We start from the raw sequence: 18,314 nt of genomic DNA, 5'->3' as shown, positions 1-18,314 counted from the left end.
GAATGGAGGGATTTCAGCACCTATGAAGACAAATGGATTCCATAACATCACAGACCTAAAAATGTCCTTATCTCTAGAGATAAAGCTAGAGATTTATCTCTAGAGCCCACTCCTGCAAAGAGGTCACACTGAATCTGAGTGGTTGGTGATCAGTTCCAATTTAACCTGCAGTTAGAAAAGACTAAATTTACAGCAATCAACACTCAATTGTCTTAGAAGTCAATAAAGTGTCAAGCCTCATTTTTAGATTTCACTCCAAGGAGGAAAGAAACAACGATTATTGAATAACATAACTCGGCAGCAAAAGAAAAGTCAGTCATAATTAATGAATTTCTCACCTTCAGGCCCACAAGCCTCTGGATTACTAATGCAAGAATTCCGATAGCTTCCGAAGAAGAGAAAGGTGACTCCTTTCTTTTCAGTGACGTAAATCCCTTTGTTCACCATCCCTTCTATAATATCTAAAGCAAAAGCAAAATCCAGTTTAACGTTCACATAAAGGAAAAGCTCCTGGAAACATGATTTTAACTGACCCCTACAGCTCAGATGTTTACCCTGGTCCAGCTATAAGCTTTTGTTACTGTCTGTGTTTGCTTTTCTTTTTGCGTTTTTGGTTTCAGTTTGCCAGTTTAGGTGTGCTCAGCTTCTTTGTTTCCATTCGTCAGTGGTTTGCTGTATTTTTAAAAACCACACAGACACCTCTTTTATTTCAAGTCTGTAAATATTACACTCATACCCACTCAGCTCTGTGGTTAACTAAGACTGACAGAACCTATACACCCAAAAATTATTATTTTAAAGTAATCTGAGTGAATTGTATGCTTTCCAGAGTTTGGAATGCCAGACACTTCCTAGAGGTGTATTACTGTTAGGCTGAGCTAGTAAAGAAATTCTTTCACCAATTAAAATGTAACAAAATAGTGTTTCTTTTTTTCATTTTTTGAAAGGGCAGGCTGGTGATCAAACGCCAGTTTTCAGTGAAAAATAACTCAATGAAATATCCTTGACAAGGTCCACTCAAAGAAATGGAGCTCCTTTCACACACCCTTTGCTGGGTGTCCTTGGCTCTTGCAAAGGCAATTGCTTTATCTAGCGTGGATAATGACCAATTTGCTTGTGTTTTCTCGTGCTCCCTCCCAAAGAAAAGCGCTGCTGCTTCACCTCCTGCCAGCTGAAGCACACCAATCCTCTCAACAGGAAAACCTGGGATTTGTTTGCTGCAGGAGCCTCCTCAAGTCTGAGAGCGCAGCTGACAGAAAGTGCTGGGGAGATTCTCCCCTTTGTCCTGGCGATTTTAGCAATGCAGACAATGGGAAATTACAATGGAAAATCATGAATAAAAGCCTCTGCTGGGCTGGGAGAGCAGTGAATATTGGCCTGCCTGTTTCTGAGAGGGAGAACATCAGTTGTTGGTGTGGGATTTCCTGCTACCTCCATCCTCTGGGATGGCATTTCTGCAAGGAGGATTCAGAACTTTGGGTTAGGACCCTTCTTTGTCATTTCCTCTGGAAAAAATGTTGAGAAGAGCTGTTCCAAGGGAGCTCCAGCAGTGAGAAGACATTTTCCTTTTCTCTATGAATACAGTGAATGCATGTTTCAGTGTCCTCCTAGCTTGTCCCAAAACTTTATTAAAATATCAGTTTTCAGGTATCTTCCCCTCCCTTTGAGGAAGAAACCATCAAGCCCTGCCTGTAACTGACAGAAAAATTTAGTTCCTTTTAAAAATGTGTGTACTGTGGAGCAAATCAAGCATTTCTAAGTTCTCAAGCCACCTGAATTATAAATTCATCTCTGCAGGAAAGTTCCCATAAGGTAAAGCATTTCTGTTCCCACGGCACTTCCTTTGCCACTGGTGTCACTCTCTATAATGTTCATACTGAACATGCTTTATTGTGTGAGAACTATGCAAATGGCCTATAAAGCAGATAAGAGAGGACTGGAAGGAATTAGGGTCATTTGAAGTTCATCATTAATAAGAGTTCCCATGTGCCAGCATACTTTAAATGTTAGAGAGTAAAAAAATAGTGGGTTTAGTGTTCCAATATAAAATTCTTACTATCTGAGCAGCCCAAGTGACAGTTTTACCATTTCCATCCTTCTCTAGGTCAGGTTTTCTGACAGTTTGATGTGAGTTAATTCCTAAGGCAAAGTGGGCACGAGGTCACATTTCAACTGCAGCCACACAGCACAAATGCAATTACTGAAATTAAGTGACTTTAAGCTGCTGTGCCTGTAACTGGTTTCCAGTCTGCCAGGTTTCTGCCTGTGAGTTGGCATTTTCTGTTCTTCCTTTCATCTCCAAGTGTGTGGATGTTAAAAAAAAAATAATATAAGGACATATATAGAAAGATTTGCTTCTCATTAAAAAAAAAACCCAACAAACAAGAACCCCAAAATAAACCATCATGTTAACCAAAGTTGTCATGACTGACAACCTCTCACTTCCAGGCTTTGCAAATCTGCTTGCATTTGTCTTTCTTAACATGTCCTCTAAAAACTATTATAAACCAGTGAAAAACACAGGGCTTCTTTTCCACTTTAGCCTTGAAAGACAAGAAAAAAATTAACCTGTTTGTTCTCATATGCTCCTCTGAAATGTCATCTCGTTTTCTTTTAAGCATAATAGCAATTTTTTTAGGTTTTGGAGGATCCCTGGGGCCCATCCTCCCGTGGGGATGCCTCTCCCAGAATCCCAACCCAGGTAACACAGCAGGGTGCTTCTCCAGAAACAGGTGACAGTGCAAAAACAATAAACACTTTTACCACATGAGCTCTTGAACCAGAACCCAGAGTTAACTCTGAATCCAAGGCTACAAGAGCCATCCACGCCTGACAAATGCAGAACAAAAAAACGAGAAAATCCTCACCTACAGTTGCAGAGAAGTTAGAGTAGGCAGAGTCATTGGTATTTACAAAGGTAGAGTTATGGGAAGGAAGCACAGTGAAGTTGTGGATTCTTAGAGCTGGGTGGAACAACAAAAGAAAATAAGCAAATGAGCAAAACAATGAATAAACACCATCAGTAATGAGCTGGCCAGTTCATATCTCTCAGCACAGCAGAAATCACAGATTTGTTGGTTTAATTTTACCACACAAGCACTTCTCGGGGGCTGGGAGTGTCCTGGCTCCACCTGCTCAGGGAAGGCAGAACCACCACAGGAACACAAGGTTTCCTTCAGGTACTGAGCAGAAAAGTCTGAGAAACACCCAGCTGCAGATGGGGGCTGTGGAACAGCCTGCTGCTGCTGCTGAGAACATCTGCAATGAAAATCCATCCCCGCAGGGCTCGGAGCTGGGGCAGCCCCAGGCTCTGTCCAGCTCTGGCGCCCCAGGGAAGGGACAAGGGACGGGGACACCTGGAGCAAGGCAGGAGAGGCTGGGGCTGCTGGGCTGCAAAAACCTCAGTGTGCAAAAAACCCCAGTGTGCAAAAAACCCCAGTGTGCAAAAAACCCCAGTGTGCAAAAAACCCCCAGTGTGCAAAAAATCCCCCAGCTGGAGATGGAAAGATGTGCCAGGCTCTCCTTATTTGTGCCCAGAGAGCAGATCAGAGCAATGGGCACAAATCAAAATACAAGAAACTCCATCCAAACATAAGAAAACCTCCAACTTTTTTATGTCTGACCATAAGGTTTTATTCTATAATTTGTTTTCCTGATTTTGAAAATTTAACAGTATCTTGCACACTGTAATTGTTTACCCTGGGCAGGCAAATAAAGCCTGATGAAAAGCCCATCAAAGTAGATGGAGGACATTGATTTGGCATTTAGACCAACTGAGCTCATAGAACAAAAAGATAAATGCTCTTAGGAAAAGAAAAACACCCACAAAAACCTTCAGATAAAAATGCATGGAAAACAAGGGGTCAGGTGAAAAACCTGAGCATGGCCACTTTCTCTTTATTTGCTATATTTTGAGCAGATTGTTTCATTTCAATTGCTTCTAGTGCTGAGATTTCCAAAACATTAATTTGCTGACACACTCTCACCACACGAATGCTTTGAGAGATATAAATCTGGCTTCACACACAATGACTTCAACAAATAAAATGGATTAACATGACGGACAGATTATGGTGCTTCAAGGATTTAAGAGGAGAAACATGGAATGAAAATAATTGCATGATATGATGAGTGGAAAAATAAGAAAGACTCTGCAATAAACAGAAGAGTTGTGTAATCAGAATGGAGCCAAAACCAAGCAAATTGTCACCTGGAGTAGATTACAACAATAAAGAACAATTTTCTTGTATATCAAAGTGAAATATCAGACACATAAAACCTCTGCTGGAGGCAGCTGAAATGATATCGTGTCTGATAAGCACAATACAAACGACTGAGGGGAATTTGAGCCATCCAGTGCAACGCTGCAGAGAATTCAGCACTGGCAGAGCTGCACTGCAGAGGCAAACACCTCTGGCTACTGATGTCCCCTGCAAGTAATTGTAAGACAAAATCCACCAAGTTTTTCAGCAAAGTCCTGCAGCTGGCTCATTTATAAATTTCTTTATCACCATGTCATAATAGGAATCAAAAGAGATTGCTCCTGTGAGCCAGTCCCTCTCCTGTAAGTGAAGGTTTGTAGGATCAGGAGTTTCATCTGCTCTGCTTTCTCTCTTCCAAGACACTGAAAATATTTCTGAATTTTGCTGAAGTAAAATTAAACAAAATTTGAAAATCAATCTAACATCAATTGCCCTTTTTCAAGAGATGTATTTTTTATATATTATTTTCAAGCACTTTCAAAACAGCTTGGTTGTAATGTGATTGATTGCCAAAACAGTGCTAGTTATGGAGCACTTCACTCTTTTTGAAACCACGTGAAGTCCAGGGTCAGAAAATTACTTTAACACACTTTTAGAGAATTTATGTGGCAACTTTTGAAAGCCAAATAATTATTCTATTGCAGTCAGTAGGAATGCTGCCATCAGCTCCTAATGGAAGCAGAATATTGCCCAGATATATTTCTGGTCAGGCAATTCCATTCCTTTCAGAAATTTTGTGGAAATACAGGTCAAAGTTTAGGCTTAAAATAGTTGAACACCTCTACAACAAAGGGATCTTTTTGGATATTTATAGATATTTCTAGATCTTGTCCCCAGGCAGGAGCAGGGATGGATGCTGCCACGTCTTGCACACAGGTTTGGGGATGCACATCAGCACAAGCTGGAGCTGGCCAGGCTGTGGGAGCCAAACAGCTCCGGTGGGAGCTCCCGAGCTCGGGCAGGCAGGGCCAGGGCTGGGGGCACCGGGGGCTGCTCACCCACCCACCCACCCACCCCTGGCAGCAGAACTGTCCTTCCTGGGGATCCCTCCCAGCTCACTGCCTGCCCAGGGACAGCTCTGCCTCAGCACATCTCTCCTGATTTCGCCCAGCTGGAAAAGGAATTGAGTTAATATCGGCTCATGCTGCAGCACTGCTCTTGGGGAAACTCCCAAAGGCAGCTACAAATGAGTGAGAGGTATCCAGATGAGAGCTTGCACTTTTCTCTCTGTAGACACTACATGCAAGGTTCAGAAGAGCCTGAGGAGCTTGGACATTTAACTCCCTCCAAAATGAAAGGAGAGACATCCCTGCTGGCAGAGCCAGAGCTCCCAGAGCCTGAGCGACTGAGCACACTGTGCATGTACCAAACCAGTGAATAACAGTGAGATTTCAATGACCCTTGGATCATAAACCTCTCCTGGTAACCTCAGCAATGCACACACAGCCCATAACACCTCGGAGAACACTCCACAGAAATCAGCTCACAAATACAACAAAAACATTAACTGGAAAGAAACCTCAGCCTCTGAGCTCCAAGTCCCCCCTTCCCCATCTCCTGCTGCCCCTCCTGATCACAGGCAGGCACAGAGAGCTGTGCTGCTGCCAGGCCAGCGAATGCTTCGTCTACCTCCGTTTGTGTCCCGAAACTCGTGAATTCCATCCACATCTTCCAAGGGCCAGTAATGGGAAGCTGATGCCAGGACTCTGAATCCTTTCAAGAAACACAGGTTAAAAGATTATTAAATAAAAGACCAACAATGGGTGTAACAAGTCTCCACAGAAAATAACCATAAAAGAGGTCAAAAGGTTAAGCAAGCCAAAATGCTTTATGTAAATCAAGTGTGGCACACAAGTGAAGTCAATAAATCAGAGCAGCAGAGCAGATTAAAGCCATATCGCTGATTAACCACTGCAGAAAACCTGCTTTTAAATCCAGCTGGTTTGCATTCTAATGGCACTAAAAGGTGTAACAATCTCTAACTCCCTGGGGTGTGTCTGGCAGCACCCACTGAACAGCAGCTGGGGAGTCATGCAGAGCAATTTCCAGATTTCACAGCGATTTGGAGCACTGCTGGCCAGCCCGGAGCCCGGGGAGGGAAGGTTCAGCCTGCCCAGCGCACATCACTGCTCCTGCCTCCCTCCCCGAGAGGGGCTGTGTGCTCCTGAGAGGGGCTCCCACCTCCCCACCCAGTGCCAGCCCTTCCTCCAGAGGGGCTGGGTGCTCCTGAGAGGGGCTCCCACCTCCCCACCCAGTGCCAGCCCTTCCTCCAGAGCCCTCTCAGCACCCCAACACCAGAACACCTCGGGGGCTGATGGAAACATTCTGTTTTCCTGCACCTTCTCCTTACCAGCAGGTGGACAGGCTGACCAAGGCCAGCACCTGCAGGTTTCCATTGGCATTTCTGTCTGTACAGTCTGACTGACCAGAGTTTGGACAAATTTTGGGACGTGGGTCACTTAATCAGAAGCAGGCTGCCCAAAACAACCACATTTTCTGTTAAGATAACAATTCTATTTTAAGGGTAGAGCATTACCAGTGTAGAAAAACGTGACTTGTAATTTCTTACTATCTTGCTTGCTGCAAGAAACCCTTTATTTTCAAAACAATTTAATCTGATGTGATGAAACAAATTTAGCATGTCTCACAGCCAAGAGAGTTCAGGCAAGCTGGCCCAGATATTCAGAAGTTTTTCCGTGGATGCCCCATCATGGCATGTCATCCTTCCAGCCTGGGTTACTTTTCTCTGGGGGAGAGGTAGGGACAGCACAAAGAGTAACAGGGACCAAGAGCAAGGGCTTCTGTCACACCACATTTCTTGCTCTCTGCCCTACAATCAGTTTTCATCCCAAGCAATCTTTCAGGAGACCGAGGTGTGACTTTGACAGAGGAAAGTTTGTCAAACCCCAGTTCAGCTGTCAAACACTACAGAACCTCCCCACACCTCATGTGCAAATTAACCCGAGTCATCAGCAGCGTCCTTTGGCTTCTGTGGCTCATCCCACTCCTTTCTTCACTTTTGAGATCAATCCCTTTTGCCTGTTTGATGCTTGCTCAGTCATTTTCATGTCCTGGATACACACCAGAGCTTTCTATCATGGATACAAAGGTGCAAAAACTTTATTAAAGTGCCTAAAACCCCCCTGGAGAGCACCTTGATGGCCTCCATCCTCCTGGTGCAGCTTCTGAGGTGGGACACAGATGGGATCCTAAGATTTATTTTTTTATCTTGAGTTCAAAGTTGATAAAATGGCTAAACTTCGCAACAAGCAATTGCAGATGTGAGGAAACAGAACTCCAAGTTCTGCATCTTGTGGGGGTACAAGGACTACTCAGACTTGCTTCCAAAGTCAACTATACCAGAGATAGCTAACAAATGATTCACAACTGAATTCATTAATTCAGGATCTATTCTTAGCCCACCTAACTAAATGTTTGCCGTTGTCATAGAGGCTTTCCCTCAAGGAGGGAACAGAGCACAAACAGATAAAACGGGGATGTCTCGTGGGATGGGAGGGGGGTCCTGTGGCTCTCATCTCCTCCGGCCGCTCGGAAGGCAAAGGAGGGCAGAGCTGTCACTGAGAGGGCACTGCCAGCCTCGGAGGGCAGGGCCCACAGCAGGCACACAACACATAACCCCAAACCTCCGGGCAGCCCAGCCTCAGCTGAGCCCTCTGGAAGCGAGTGCCTGCTGCCCCGAGTGCAGAATCCTCCCCACAGGCAGTGACCCCGCTGAGAAAGGCCCAGGGCTCGGCCAGCCTGGAGCAAGCCCAGCAGCATCCCTGCATCCCTGCATCCAACCCCTGCATCCCTGCCTCCCACCCCTGCATCCCCACCAAGCATCCCTGCATCCCCACCCCTGCACCAAGCATCCCTGCCTCACACCCCTGCATCCCCATCCCTGCATCCCTGCCTCACACCCCTGCACCCCGCACCAGCCATAGGACTCGCCCACCAGGGGAGGATGGTTTCCCCTTTTCTCCCACCGGCCAGAAGCCACAGACCCTCGTTTTTAGGAAACAGGACTCTTTTTCTTGGTTTGAGCAGAGGTGGAGCAGCAGCATTAATCAGGCCGAAGCTGCTCCCTCGCCAGCCGTGGCCTCTCCCCATCGCTCTGCCTTTTACTTGGGGATAATTACATGTGGTTAAAGCTGAAAAAAGCAATCCACGGGCTGGGAGCAGTAAAACTGTACTTGTACACCACCATGAGGCTTGAGGTTAAACTATTTATATAAACAGAAGGATCCTACAGTCACACACACAAACCCTTCTGAGCTCTGATTGAGTTTTTCACGTTGGAAACAGATGAGAAATCCTTAATCCGCTCCGAAAGCGATGCAAACCCGAGAGTGAGGGCTGGGAGAGGGAGAGGGCTTGAAGCCCCGCCAGAGCACTGCGAAGATGCAGGCTGGCACATCCAAGTGCATCCAGGGGAAAAGGACAAGTCTGTGGAGCTTTGGTTCAGAGCCTTACTCTGAAGGACAGCGCGGTGTAACACAGGAGTTCCCCACACAGCAAACACAAGCCATTTTTCTCCAAATGTGCTTCTACCCAGAATATTCAGTGGGTGGGGTACTGAATTCACAGGGACTGATACTTTTGACTATTAAATCTTTAATACAGAGCTGACATTCAAAACAGGCTCTGTTTCTTCGGGGCTACTAAGAAAATTTTTTAAAACCCACAAACTGCAAAAAAAAAAAGCAAATAAATATTCGAGCACGTTGTCACAAAGTGGAAAGAGAGCATTCCTTACCTGGGTGTTTGGGGAGCTGGGAGTAGTTTCCGTACACCTGCACACAAAACATTACACAGTGAGACACGGTGGGGCAAAACTTGCTAAGAGGACTCCAAGCACATCTCAAAACTGACCGGATTCAGAGCATTACCTGATACTTTTGCTGAAATAAAATCAGCAAAGAATAATGGCAACAGAGTAGAGATAACAAACTCTCCATGGTCTATTTAAGGTTAAAAGTACAGCTGAACTCCAGCTCCTGTAGGACTTCAATCATAAGTTTTCCTTTGTGACTTTTGGGATTAAAAAGGACATTTTCCATGCAGGTTCGAAAAGTCCATTCCTTCAGTGATGGCAAAATATCCTTCCAGACCCTCCAAGTAGTTTTTCCTTGCTGCACTCTTCGGTATCTTCATGTAACTCGGTATAAATTCCCGTGTCCGGAGGCGCCAGGAAGAAAAGATCTCGTTCGCAGCTTGTGCCGCTGCCGCTGCCCCCGGAGCTCCGGGGCTCAGCCCTGCGGGCGGGGAGGGAGGGAGCGGCGCTGCCCGCCCGGGCCGGGGGCTGAGCCGGGCTGAACCGGGCTGAGCCGGTCCTAAAGGGGCTGAGCCGGTCCTAAAGGGGCTGAGCCGGTCCTAAAGGGGCTGAACCGGTCCTGAAGGGGCTGAACCGGGCTGAACCGACCCTAAAGGGGCTGAGCCGGGCTGAACCGACCCCAAAGGGGCTGAACTGACCCCAAAGGGGCGGAACCGGTCCCAAAGGGGCTGAACTGATCCCAGAGGGGCTGAACCGACCCCAAAGGGGCTGAACCGACCCTAAAGGGGCTGAACTGACCCCAAAGGGGCGGAACCGGTCCCGAAGGGGCTGAACCGGTCCCAAAGGGGCTGAACTGATCCCAGAGGGGCTGAACCGACCCCAAAGGGGCTGAACCAACCCCAAAGGGGCTGAACCGGTCCCAAAGGGGCTGAACCAACCCCAAAGGGGCTGAACCGGGCTGAACTGATCCCAAAGGGGCTGAAGCGATCCCCAAGGGGCTGAACCGGGCTGAAGCGATCCCAAGGAGCCGGACCGAGCCGGACCGAGCCGGACCGAGCCGGACCGAGCCGGACCGAGCCCGGCGGGCCGCAGAGAGCGGCGGTCCCACCCGTCCCGCACTCCCCAGCCCCGGCTGATGTCCCGCTCCCTCCTCCAGCCCCGTCCCACCCTGCTCCCTGCCCGTTCCCATTTTCTATTCATTCCTATTTATTCCCCGCTCCCTCCCGCCGCTGGAGCCGCCCCAGCTCCGCAGGGAGGGGATCCCCCAAAATCCGCGCCTGGAGGGGCCGGGGAGGCATCCCGGAGGAGAGCGGGCACCTGCCTGTTGGAAGGGGCACCGGCGGCATTTCTGTCCCAGGAAGCTTTAAAACACTGATTTAAATCGCACGGCACGCCGAGGGACTGGTTTTACTCTGTCTGTTCCCAGCAGGGGAAACTGAGGCATCACTTAACTCACTTCCCCAGAGTTGCCCAAAGCAAGGAAAAAAACTTCTGTACTTGCTACTTTGCTCCTTATTTTAATAAAACTAATTGCATCTAAGGGTCTTATAAGAGTATCCCAAGTGCACTCTATGTCACAAATATTAACCAGCATTTTACACGTAAAAGAAAAATAGCAGCTAGAACTAGCTGATATTCTTTATCTGCCCTTCTGGGATAAAGTCTTGTTTTCAGTTCTCTCAAAGTTCTTTATTTTCAGCCAAATGAACTGAAAGACTAATATTTTAAACAAAATTTGATAAGCTTTCCATCCCTGTTAATTTCTTCCCTGCATTTCCCTATCAACCCCTTCTTTATCCTCACACAAGCCACTTAAAGATGATGTAGGCAACATCAGAAACTACAAATCAGAACCATAACATGCGAATATCTCAACAAAATCCAGACTATTTTACTTTTCTTTTGCCAGAAGTTATGTAAATGTATTGGATAATGTTTTCAGCCCCACTCATGCAGCAAAATAGTCTTTGTTTGAAATAGTTTTAAATTAGTGACTGCACAAGATTCTGACCTATTATAAAGTTATTTCCTGTGCCATTCCTATTCCATTTCCCTTTCTGGAGACACTCTGTGCCTGTACCTGTTCTATCTCCACACCTGTCCTGTTATTTCCCTTTCTGGAGACTCTCTGCACCTGTTCTGTACCTGAACCTTTCCAGTTCCCCTTTCTGGAGAAGTTCTGTACCTGTTCCTGTTCTATCTCACACCTATTCTGTTGCCCTTTCTGGAGACATTCCAGAAAGACACTCACACTGCTTGAACGCTCCAAAGTTACCCAAGTTCAGTGCCACAAAATTTCAATGTGGAAACGAAATGTGAGATGTGTTTGCAATCCTGATTTAGGGCCCATGAAAGAAGAATTTTGAAAATGTTGAAGTTCTGAGTTTCAGTTCTCACAGAAATGTAGTGATAACCAGCCTGGCTTTTGCCTATTTCCCTCCAGCTTTTTTGAGACTTCCTCTCTGGTTACTGTGAGCCACAATCTCCTTGATATCCTGAAGGAAGAGGAGGAATTCTGTGTAAACCCTACGAGTTCTGCATCATATAGTGGCAAATAGAGCCATTCTTAGAAATAACAGAGAGCTGCAGCTAAAAATCCTGAGAAAAAAACTAAAATGTAAAAAGAGAAAGACGGGAATTTGAAATATTTGCCAAGAGGGGCCTGTCAAGGGAAGGAATATGCTTACCAAAACAATTGTGAGAATCCAAGCAAACAAATTCCCTGCCAGAAATTTCTGCAGAAACAGCAAACTGCAAGCAGACGTTGGAGATTATTTGCAGAAACAAATTCTGAATTTATTCCTGTGATGCTCTGGAAACACGAATTGAAAAAGCCACACTGCTCCCAGCAGAGCCCGGGGCAGCACTGTCTGAGCAAACTGAAGTCACTGGGCAGCACTGGGCAGCCAGGCCACCCCCGGCAGGGAACAGAGCTCATTTCGGATCCCTCTGGGTCCCTGGGAACCCGGGTGGGGCCCTGCAGGTCCCTGCGGGTCCTTGCAGGTCCCTGGAGGTCCTTTCGGGTCCCTGCGGGTCCCTGCAGGTCCTTGCAGGTCCTTTCGGGTCCCTGCGGGTCCTTGCAGGTCCCTGGAGGTCCTTGCAGGTCCCTGGAGGCTCACAGGGCAGCGCTGGGTGCTGCAGCCCAAGCTGAGCCTGCAGGAGCTCAGCTCCAGCACCTCTGTCCATCCTCATCCTCTGCCCTTCCTCACCTCTGTCCATCCCCACCCCTGCCCAGGACTAAGGCAGAACCAGCACAGCTGAAGCTGAGACGGAGAGGGAACCCAGAGAAGGACACACAGCCCCAGGGAAGGACACACAGCCCAGGGAAGGACACACAGCCCCAGGAAAGCCTTTGTGGCTGACTCCCCGAACCCAGCAGAGGAACAGTCACTGACAGAAGGTCTGACCCTGCAGAACACCATTTGTAACAGGGTTTTTTCCCTTGCTCCCACTGGAACCACCAGTTTACCCCTGGGGAGCTGGTGCATCACTGGGACTGAAGGATTTCAGCATCTCAGGAAGGAGCATTTTAAGGATCAGTGGGTTGTTCCCCATCAGAGTCTGTGCTAACACACCGACAGGTACTCTGGATTAAAGGCTCTGGCTAGGCTGTTTCCCTGTCAGTAACGCCTTCTCAGGCAGGGATTGCAGCTGAGGGATCAGCACACATCCACTGACATTTCACTGCAAACCTCCCTGCTAATGGACACCCAGCTAAGGGCTTGCAGAAGGGATTTTATTTAATTCACTTCCAGGAATCACCCCACAGCTGTGTAAACTCATTCATCCCTCCTGTGCTCCGGGGAAGTGCTCAGATGCACACAGGTGCAATTTGGTTAGATTTGCACTTTCAAAAATCATTTGCCAGCTGCCTCACCTTCTGAGAGACTGAAGAATGTTTCTTTCTCCTTTTCCTTGATGTATTGCAATCAAACCCCGGTAATGGGTGATACTAATTGGCCAGCCACAGGAGAGTCACTTGGGATGCAGCACTGGAGCCCCCTGGCTCCGGAGAGGAGCAGAAAACACAAACCTCAGTCAGAAGATTTTTGCTTTTAAAAAAGCGCAAAAATTGATCCTTTAAAATACTATCACCCTGTTAATCTGCATTGATGTAGGGGATGGGGATGAGTCAGAAGAGGCCGAGTTGTGCTTTTCCTTAAGGTTTCCAACACACAAGTTCTGTTTTCCTGTGGGAAGTGCTTCTAATCCTGCAAAAAACTGTGAAAGTGCTGAAAAAACCTCAGGTTTTCAGAGGCAGCAGGAACTGAGGCTCAACAGTTCTCACCTGCAAAACACGCTCTGAAACACCCTGAATACCCTCTGAGCACCCACAACACCCTCCAGAACACCCGAAATACCCTCTGAGCCCCCACAACACCCTCCAGAACACCCTAAATACCCTCTGAGCACCCACAACACCCTCCAAAATCCCCTAACAGAGGGCATCGAAGGGCGGCCACTGCACAGCTCCACTGCCCAGGACAGATCAAGTCATTAACGATGTTTTGATCGAGTGATTAACGATGTTTTGATCGAGTGATTAACGATGTTTTGATCGAGTCATTAACGATGTTTTGGTCAGGCTGTAATTAAGAATGTTTTGGGCAGACTCCTCAGCCCGTGGTGGAGCAGCTCATGAGAGCACCACTGAGATCTTTGAGCGCTGGAAGGACGAATTGAGCAGCTCCGAGTGGAGAAGAGAAAACAAACACAAACCCTGGAGTTAACTCAGCAGGGCCAACGCTAGCATGGAAAAATATTTTTCTAATTAAGATTATGAGAAGTTGCTGGTCGACGCCAGAAAACAAAAATACAGCGTTTTGGCAATGAAATTTAGGCCTAATCAAGTGAAAATGCTTTTATTGTGCAACATATCTAATATTAAGCTGATTATATATATATATATATATATAAATTCTTTATGAAAACATTAAGACACTGATGATTCAAAGACCAATTAAGCAGGAATATATAACCATACAATAAATTATACGTTTAAAGTTTCCCTAAATGAGGTCCCAGTTCCTAACAGAGTTATTGGATTAGCCCTTTTATTGTCTGTTTTCTGTTCATTGGACTTTTTTTGCATCTTGATAATGCCTTGAATATCTGACTCTGCGTGCTGAAGAAAACATTAGATTTTTGCTAAATAGTTTAGGATTTTGTGCCAATCTCAAAGATTTAATTTAATCAAACATTTGATTATCTGAGCCTTAATGTCAAGCTTAAGTAAAATTGGATAATTGTATAAATAAAATGTTTTACAAATCCTTTTTTTATGTGATTAAGCCAAATCCTTTTTGCCAGAAGCCCCTGTCTGGAACTGGGTATGTTCTGGGGCCACTCAGGAACTCAGATCTTCTTAATTACAAAAATACCAAAATAACATTTATAATATGATATGATAATGATGAGTAATCCCTAAACCACGACAAATGTTGCCTCCAGAGTTCGTGGCAGCTCCTCTCTTGCAGTTTCACAGCTTTGCCTCCTGCTCCTGGGGCTGAAAGCAGCTCCAGGGAGGTCTCAGTGCCCTGTGCAGGGCTCGGGCACTGCAGGAGAAGGCAGCAGGCTGGGATGAACTCCCAGCAGGGACAGAGATTGTCACAGAACCAACTCCTGGGAGCCACCTCTGCCTTGGAACCTCCTGCTGCAGGCTGGAATGAACTCCCAGCAGGGACAGCTGAGATTGTCAAAGACACAGAACCAACTCCTCATCCCTGGGGACCCACCTCTGCCTTGGAGCCTCCTGCTGCAGCCTGGGGGCAAAGGCAGCCAGAGGTGGGGACAGGACCAGGAGCTGCTGGGGAGCTGCAGAGGCTCCAGATCCTCACTCCTGCTGAAGTCTGAGCAGTCATCAATCTGAAATGCAGCTCATTAACTCACTGAACTCTTTAACTCAATTAAAGGCATGGAAAGGAACTCCAGAGCGAGTCACACAATTCCAGGTGCTGAGTCCTGGCTCTGGGCCGCCCCTACACCGAAGGCAGCCCAGACTCTCCCCATGGGCTCTCAGCCCCCAGCTCCTGCTGCCTTCACCCTCACTCTGCTGCAGTCACAATCTGAATAATCACTCACATCTGTCGGCTGGAACAGCCAGCCCAACGATCCTAAAATCACAAGGCACACCCTGGAATCATGGAACTGCCTAAAATCATATTTTCAAAACAATAAATTAAAGGGGAAAAAACCCCCCAACATTTGTATCTGCCATTGTTCTTCATGCACACTGCAGGAAAGAAAACTGGAATAAAATCAACCATTCAAAATGTGATTTTGACTATGAAAATGGATCTGATATGGAGATCAAAGAAATCCTCCTTTCTTTTTCTAGAGGATTTGTCAATCTCTCAGTGATTTTCATAGGCTCCTTAGAGAAATGTCGTTTTCAGATGTCATTGCAGCTAGAGACAACTGATGCAACCTGATTCATATCTCTTTTAATTAGTTAGAAATTCTGATTTTTCAAGAGATTAAGTGTTTCCCTTCTGGGCTCTAAGACTTTTTCAGCACATGTTAGATCAGCTGGGATGAGGAGCAGGAGATGGAAACACCAAGGAACACCCAGCACATCAATCTGTAGAGTTAAATATGAGAAACCGTTCTGTAGGCAGGTCAGTTCCTGTGGAAATCGCAAAACTCAGCATGTCAGATTTGCAAGCCAGGGATATATGCCATGTATTTAGGATTTTTTGCTCAGAGAGAATAAAATTACCAATCCTCTGCTAGTAGTGAGCCACTAGGAGCCACTATCCCCTCCACAGATGACAATTAAAATACAAATAAGGCTGGAAAGCGTGATGAACTAAAGCAGATGGCTTTGCTCTCCCCACAATTAGTATCGGCTGTGTTTTGCAGTATCAGGATGAAGAAATCCACTGCAGTGCTCAGTCTGGGTGTGTTTCACACTTCTGGCAGATTTCACCTGAAGAAATGTAAAAATCAATGTAGAAATGTAAAAATCAATGCAAAAACCAATGTAGCAATGTAAAATTCAAGGTAGAAATGTAAAAATCAAGGTAGAAATGTAAAAATAAGGCAGAAATGTAAAAATCGAGATAGAAATGTAAAATTCGAGGTATAAATGTAAAAACCAAGGTAGAAATGTAAAAATCGAGGTAGAAAAGTGAAAACCGAGGCAGAAAAGTGAAAACCGAGGTAGAAAAGTGAAAACCGAGGCAGGAATGTGAAAACCGAGGCAGGAATGTGAAAACCGCGGCAGAAATTTCATTTCCAAAGGGAGCGAGACCCGCTGGGCGGGCGGCGGCCGCCACCGCGTGGCCAAAACGGGAACTGCAGCGGCGTCCGGCTCGGAACCAAAAACGACCCGGAACGGGCACGAAAGGACCCGGAACCGGCCCGGAACCGGCCCAGAACGGAACGGAACCGGCCCGAAACGACCGGAACCGGCCCAAAATGACACGGAACCGGCCCGAAACCGGCCCAGAACGGAACGGAACCGGCCCGAAACGACCCGGAACCGGCCCGAAACCGCCCCAAAACGGCTCGGAACCCAAACCGACCCGGAACCGGCCCGAAATGGCTCAGAACCAGCCCGGGACGGCCCGGAACCACCCCAAAATCGGCTCGGAACCATCCCAAGACCGGCCCAGCCCGGCCCAGCCCGGCCCGGCCCGGAACGGCCCCGTCTGCTCAGGGCTCCCTCCTGCTGCCCCCGGAAAAGGGAATTCTGCAGCACCACCCCATCCCCTGCCAGGGTCATTTCAAAGTTCCATCGGTGCTCAGAGAGCCAAGAACTGCTCGCAGCTGGTTTGGGCTGGCAAAACCTGCAGGTGAGCTGTCCCAGACGGTTCTTCCACACGTGAACTTGGCAGAACTCTCATTTGCTGTACTCTGAAATAAGTTTTATACCTAGACCTCAACTTAAGTGTTCAAATAAAACAAGATATCCAGTACAAATAAATAAAAATACCCGATCCAGAATCAAGACAATGAATAATGCCAAAATTCGCAGATTTCTTGTTAATTATGAACCACCTTTTGATTCATAAATGCAACAAAACTCTTTGGGCTTGAGCTCTTTCCCTAAAACCTGAATTTTTTTTTTTTTTTTTTTTTTTTTTTTTTTTTTTTTTTAAATGCTGTAATCCATTTAAAAAGTCTGACAGGAAAGCTAACCTTTGTATTCTCAGTCTAAACAAAACACACAATGCTCCCCCTCCAGTACTATTTTTGAAAGCCACCAAGGTGGAAAAAAGACATCAGCAAGCTACCTTTGGTTTTGTGCAGTGGCAAATTTACAGAGCAGGAGCAACAGGAATTACTGTCACTGCTGGGAAATCAGACTGGAACACTCTCCACTGGAAAAAGTCCTTACTTGACTGACTAGGGTAAGGTTTTGTTTTCTGTAAACCCAGCTAACGAAAACTTCTTTAGTATGGTTGTAGATAAGGAGCTTGAACTAAGCAGTCTGCACGTGCATTTAAGGCTACCCACATTATTTAAAATCAAGTTTTAACAGGGACTAAACAAATGCTGCCAGAGGGCTTTAACTCTGCTCCCAAAACACTGCAAATCGCTTTCCAGCAGGATGAGCACTCCTGTCTCTTTCAGAGCTTGGGAGATGCACTGAAGATCAGAGCAGAACTCCCAAGGTGGAGCAGAGTTCCAGCAGCTTCTCCCACTGCAGCTGCTCCGCAGGAGCCACCCAGGACAGGCCCTGCCAGGCAGGTGAGACACACCGAACCTGCACAAACCCCATTCCGTGCTGCTGCTGCCTGTCTGCAGGGGAGCCAGCACTGCAGCCGAGTTCCACACTGGCAGCTGAGCTGTGAACCGAACAAACCCCACTCCAGCACTGCAGCCGTGTTCCACGCTGGCAGCTGAGCTGTGGCAGGACACCACTGACACGCTGAACCTGCACAAAACCCACTCTGTGCTCCTGCTGTTCCGCAGGGGTGCCAGCACCACATGGTGCAGAACTGTTCCACGCTGGGCTGGAGCAGCTGTTTCCAGCAGGGAAAGTGTGAAGCCACAAGAGACACCATCCCACTCAGCAAAGCAGCAGCCAAGGCAACAGGATCAGCCGTGACCTGCACAGGAGTTAGCAACGCCACAGGCAACAGCCCACAGCAGAAGTTAGAGCAGGATTATGCAGCAAGAGTCAATGAAACATTAAGTTTGTCCCTCTACAAACACCAAGTGTACAATATCCCTCATTTTCATCCAAGAGTTTCAAGTTTTAAACGCTTTTGAGTAGCCAAAAACCCCAACCCCCTAATTTCCAAGCTGAACTAACAAATGACTCCTTTACA

At 46.9% G+C, this 18,314-nt stretch overlaps 1 protein-coding gene across 2 annotated transcripts in view; it reads right to left on the bottom strand.

Moving 5' to 3' along the window:
• The window catches only part of ADGRD1 (adhesion G protein-coupled receptor D1), a 117,658-nt gene extending 108,088 nt beyond the window's left edge, over positions 1-9,570 (bottom strand). The window contains exons 1-5 of one of the 2 annotated variants that reach the window (XM_030285668.4): positions 9,152-9,474; positions 9,019-9,055; positions 5,892-5,975; positions 2,868-2,963; positions 339-461 (exon numbers count right to left, since the gene is read on the bottom strand). In XM_030285668.4, the coding sequence (XP_030141528.4) occupies positions 339-461; positions 2,868-2,963; positions 5,892-5,975; positions 9,019-9,055; positions 9,152-9,220 (409 nt within the window). In that variant the 5' untranslated portion in view covers positions 9,221-9,474. Of the gene's footprint in view, positions 1-338; positions 462-2,867; positions 2,964-5,891; positions 5,976-9,018; positions 9,056-9,151 lie in introns of both variants that reach the window. The other variant, XM_012577935.5, reaches the window with a different exon arrangement.
• Between the last annotated feature and the right edge of the window lie 8,744 nt (positions 9,571-18,314).

Source organism: Taeniopygia guttata, chromosome 15 (assembly GCF_048771995.1).
Source record: "Taeniopygia guttata chromosome 15, bTaeGut7.mat, whole genome shotgun sequence".
In the NCBI taxonomy this organism is placed as follows: Eukaryota; Metazoa; Chordata; class Aves; order Passeriformes; family Estrildidae; genus Taeniopygia; species Taeniopygia guttata.
Note: the sequence above shows the minus strand (reverse complement) of the source record. Positions and strands in the feature narration are given on the sequence as shown.